Raw genomic sequence first — 5,000 nt, forward strand, 5'->3', positions numbered from 1 at the left:
GTGGCTTATTGCTTTTCTAAAACGGTTACTACGTCGATCTAGCAAGATTTCATGAAACGAAGGCACAGCAATGACAATGTAACGATGTATCCATAGATAATCTTTCTTCCGCCAAGAAATATATTCCCTCCTTATGAATGGTTGCCATGCAACAACAAGACGCAGCCACTGCTAGTTTTGTGCTAGCGCATTACTAGAGAACGAAATGCGGTCAAGGTGTGAGTTTATCATGATATTTACAATGGCATCGAACGCGATTCAGCCAATCACAATCAAGGACCGGAACTCTCCGTTTTAGAAATATGTAATTAAGGGGTTTATCTAAGAGGAAGAGTGGCTTTTGATGTTTAATTGAAAGAAAAATCTAAAAGTGAAGAAGCAAGCAAAAGAAAAAAGCAAAAGCAAGCAAGAAAAGAATCTCTCTCCACTCTATCTCTCTCTCTTCTCCATCTCTCTCTTCTCTATCTCTCTCTCTATCTCTCTCTCTTTTCTCTCTCTATCTCTCTCTCCTCTCACTATTACATTTTAGAAATCTCTGGCTGCTAATGTGAGAGCTTCCAATACTGAGGCTAAAGACTCCCCCCTCCCTCCCTGACACACACACACACACAGCTCACCAACACACAAAACACACCATAAATCCACATATACACACACAAAATAAATGCATACCTACACATACACACAAAAGCACACAAATGTGTGCATGCACTCACACACACGGTCACACACACACGGTCACACACACACGGTCACACACACACACACGGTCACACACACACACACACACACACACACACACACACACACACACACACACACACACACACACACACACACACACACACACACACACACACACACACACACACACACACACACACACACACACACACCTGATTTGCCAGGAGATCAGGCCCCATGGGAAATAAAGTGGACTCCTCATAAGAGACGTCCCTCCAACACCGTTTATCTCAGTAAATTTGCCCCTGAACCCTCGGCCAACACTGCGGTTGTGTGTGTGTGTGTGTGTGTGTGTGTGTGTGTGTGGGCCAGCAGGGTCTTGAGGAGATAAACACGCTGTTAACCATGTTAACAGCACAGAGCAATAGGAGGAGGGGAGCAGGAGAGCTTCATCACAGGGCTCGGCCACAGCACAGAGGAAAGCTCCTCACAGCAAAGCCAATGCAGGCCATCCCTCATGAGTTTACTCTGTATGCATGTGTGTGCATGTGTGTGTGTGTGTGTGTGTGTGTGTGTGTGTGTGTGTGTGTGTGAGTGTACCATACGACCCAGAGATGCCTCATGCCCTTCAAACTCTCCATCCTCACCCTCTAATTTCACATCCATCTGCCGTGTGTCGTCCCCCCCCCCCCCCCCCCCCCAACACCCCCCCCCCCCCCCTCTTTATCCCTGCTCAAATTGGCCCCTCCGCCTTGCCGTCCTCCCAGGTGAGCAGGCTCTGGGCCCGGCTGCGCTCCCTGCCGCCCTCCCTCAGGTGCAATAAGCTCACATTAGTTCTGCCCTTTCCCCACTCACAAGCCAGGAGGGGGCGGAGGAGGTGCACAGGTGTCCTCCATTTTGCAGCTCAAATCAGTCATCGTGTGTGTGTGTGTGTGTGTGTGTGTGTGTGTGTGTGTGTGTGTGTGGCACACACACACCTGAAATGTCTCAGGATTCAGGAGAGCATAAATAAAAGGATGCAGAGTGGTTATGAAGAGTGAGAAGTCTCTCATCTATCAAACGGCCCCATTGCTTCCTGCTCTTACACACACACACACACACACACACACACACACACACGCACACACACACGCACACACACACGCACACACACACACACACACATATTAATGAGGAGGTGGTGCGCCCTCATCCCCTTTCCCCAGCCCTCCCATCACATCCCCCCCCCCCCCCCCAATGGGCTCAAAGATTAGCAAAAACAGCGTAATTGCTTCCTGAATCTGACAAAACAAAACAAAACTTTTGCCCGCAATTGGATTTCAAGTCAATTGTGCTCCTGCCTGTCATTCAGACTAGACCTGGCGTCAGGGAGAGACAGAATCACAAAATGGCTGTCTGTCCTCAACACTAACTGTTGTCTACTCAGTACACAACTACAGAGAGGGGGTTAGAGAGACAGGGAGTAAGAGAGATGGAGGAAAGGAGGGAGAAAAAGAGAAAGAGATTGAGAAAGGTAAAGAGAAAGCCAGAGAGAGGGAGAGAGGGGGGGTGAATGATGAGAGGATGTTCTTTATTGCTTCGTTGGTCCTGAACAATAAATAAACATGAATATGATTCTTGAGACGCATTAATACATCTAAATGATTCCCTGAGCTGAGGTGTTCTGGCCGCAGGTAGCCATGAGAGGACGGAGAGTGAACGAGCAAGCAATAAAACACACCTACAAACTACCCCACATCAGCACATTACTGAACACACACCACTACACACACACACACACACACACACACACGCGCGCGCGCTCTAACACAAATACATACACTCTCACATACACAAACGCTCCAACACAAACACACGCTGTAACACAAACACACACAATCTCACACACATACATACACTCACACAAACAAACACACTCTGTGTTAGTGTTGTCCTTATCTTAGGAACCTTACTGTTAAAGTGCTAGAGTTGTCCTTATCTTAGGAACCTTACTGTTAAAGTGCTAGAGTTGTCCTTATCTTAGGAACCCATAGTGTTAACGTGTTAGTTTTGTCTTTATCTTAGGAACCCAAAGTGTTAACGTGTTAGTTGTGTCTTTATCTTAGGAACATTACTGTTAACGTGTTAGTTTAGTCTTCATCTTAGGAACCTTAGTGTTAAAGTGTTCACGCCGACCAACAATAAAAATGTGATGGCTTCTGATTGGCTATTAGCTTTTTATCGTTCTCAAAATCGTTCTGAAAGTGATCAACAACGATATTGTTCATGACGTTATCGTTATAGTTCATGTGTGACCGTTGTCATTCATATTAACGAGAGCGAAATTTGTTTATAGCTATTGTTATCCACCTTATTCCTTAACCCGGAAATATGTATCGTTATGATGGTTACGATACTGTTTTCAACTTCCGTTCATTCTGTTTACATGAGCGTTCTCGGTAGCTAACTAGAATATGCTTCAACTTAGATTTCTTTCGAAATGTTGACAATTCTGCCCTCAGCATAGATATACTACATCATATATAACCGATATAAAATAGAAAAGTTTACTTTTATATGCGTTATGATATGTTAAGCACTGTCAACCGTCACGTTAAAATAGAAACAACGCAGCTTCGCCGGAAATAGATAACCGTTTTCGTTGTCATGGCGACCCCCATTGTCGGCTGTGTGAATATCGTGGATAGCTATCGTTCTTGGTGTGAACGGCCCTTTAGAGTGTTAGTGTTGAAGTGATAGTGTTAAACTATTAGGGTTGTCATAGGAACGAGCCTGTACCTGGATCAGTTCCTGCTGTTCCAGGTCCCACTTCTTGATGCCGTTGTCACGGGAACCACTGAAGAGCACGTCGCCGTAGATGGCCAGGCACTCGATGCCGTCGTAGTGCGGCGGCTCAAAGTTGTGGGCGGGGCCTATGTTACCCTGCGTTCCCTCGGCAACGTCAAACACCTACAGGGTCAAAGGTCAAATGTCAACAACATGGTTAATGAATCAGAACGTGTTTTACTCAGAATGTACAAACCTTGTCTAATGAGCGGAACATTCCAGTAATATATGGTTACATGAATGTGAGAGTGAGTGAGAGTGTGTGTGTGTGTGTGTGTGTGTGTGTGTGTGACAAAGTGACCAGTGCCATTCCCATCCTTCTCTTACTGACAGTCAGGTCTGTCTGAGTGATACTTGTGTGTGTGTGTGTGTGTGTAATGAGAGTGAGTGTGTGTGTGTGTGTGTGTGTGTGTGCGTGTGTGAATGCAGTACCCTCACCTTGACGTAATGGTCCTTAGAGCCGGTGATGACCTGGTCCTTCCCCCCAGCGGAGTGGCCCACAGTCAGACACATCACAGAGCCGATGTGGCCCGTCAGCTTCCCGGTGGCCTGGAACCTGAGGACATAGACACACACACACACACACACACACACACACACATTCTTTTAATGTTCACCGCACACAACTCACAGCAACACAACAGTGTTTACTGTGTTTGGAGTAATAGTATCTAGTAGTAAATATGTATCTCATTATAAGTGCTTGTGTATGCCTGTGTGTGTGTGTGTGTGTGTGTGTGTGTGTGTGTGTGTGTGTGTGTTACCTGTTGAGGTCCCAGGTGCGTACGGTGTTGCCTGTGGCTGCGTAGAGCACGGTGCCGGCGGGGTTGAGGTTGATCTGGTTGATCTGGTGCTCTCCCGTCGCCGTGGTGATGGTGCGCGTCGTAGTGCCCGCACACGCGTCGCCGGACACCACCTGACCAGACGACCTGCGAGAGCCAATCAGGAGTTAGGGACTCTTTTTGTCTGTGTGTGTGTGTGTGTGTGAGTGAGAGTGTGTGTGTGCGCGTGTGTGTGTGAGTGTGAGTGTGAGTGTGAGTGTAATTTAATTAATTTAATTTATTTGTTTATTTAAAAGGGACAATGCACATCAATTAACATTCTTTGTTTACACTCAAAATGTAAATGTGCCAGAGTTAGCAAAATAGCTAGTTTTCATCTGTAGTCCCTTGGCAGGTCAACACATCATCACAATACATTATAAAAAGAATACAGGAAAGATAGAGAGCAAATTAAGAGAGAGAGAAAAAAAAGATAGAATAGAAAGATAGAATAGATACAAAACATTGCATAGTGCTTGGAATGAGATAAACCAGCTATTAATGAGTGCAGTTTTGGTTGTTTTTAACCCATCTCTTTAGTGTAGTTTTAAATGATAAATAGCTGGTACTGTCTCTAATTTCAATTGGAAGGCATTGGAGTGTGAGTGTGAGTGTGAGTGTGAGTGCGCGTGTGAGTGCACGTGTGAGTGTGTGTGTGCATGTGTGTGT

The 5,000-nt window shown here is 45.8% G+C and overlaps 1 protein-coding gene across 1 annotated transcript in view; it reads right to left on the reverse strand.

Annotated features, from left to right (window-relative positions):
• The window catches only part of kif21b (kinesin family member 21B), a 110,052-nt gene that overhangs the window by 9,537 nt on the left and 95,515 nt on the right, over positions 1 to 5,000 (reverse strand). Inside the window, exons 29-31 of the mRNA XM_062545384.1 lie at positions 4,275 to 4,439; positions 3,949 to 4,066; positions 3,463 to 3,633 (exon numbers count right to left, since the gene is read on the reverse strand). Of these exons, the coding sequence (XP_062401368.1) occupies positions 3,463 to 3,633; positions 3,949 to 4,066; positions 4,275 to 4,439 (454 nt within the window). The remainder of the gene's footprint in view (positions 1 to 3,462; positions 3,634 to 3,948; positions 4,067 to 4,274; positions 4,440 to 5,000) is intronic.

Source organism: Sardina pilchardus, chromosome 9, assembly GCF_963854185.1.
Source record: "Sardina pilchardus chromosome 9, fSarPil1.1, whole genome shotgun sequence".
NCBI lineage: Eukaryota > Metazoa > Chordata > Actinopteri > Clupeiformes > Clupeidae > Sardina > Sardina pilchardus.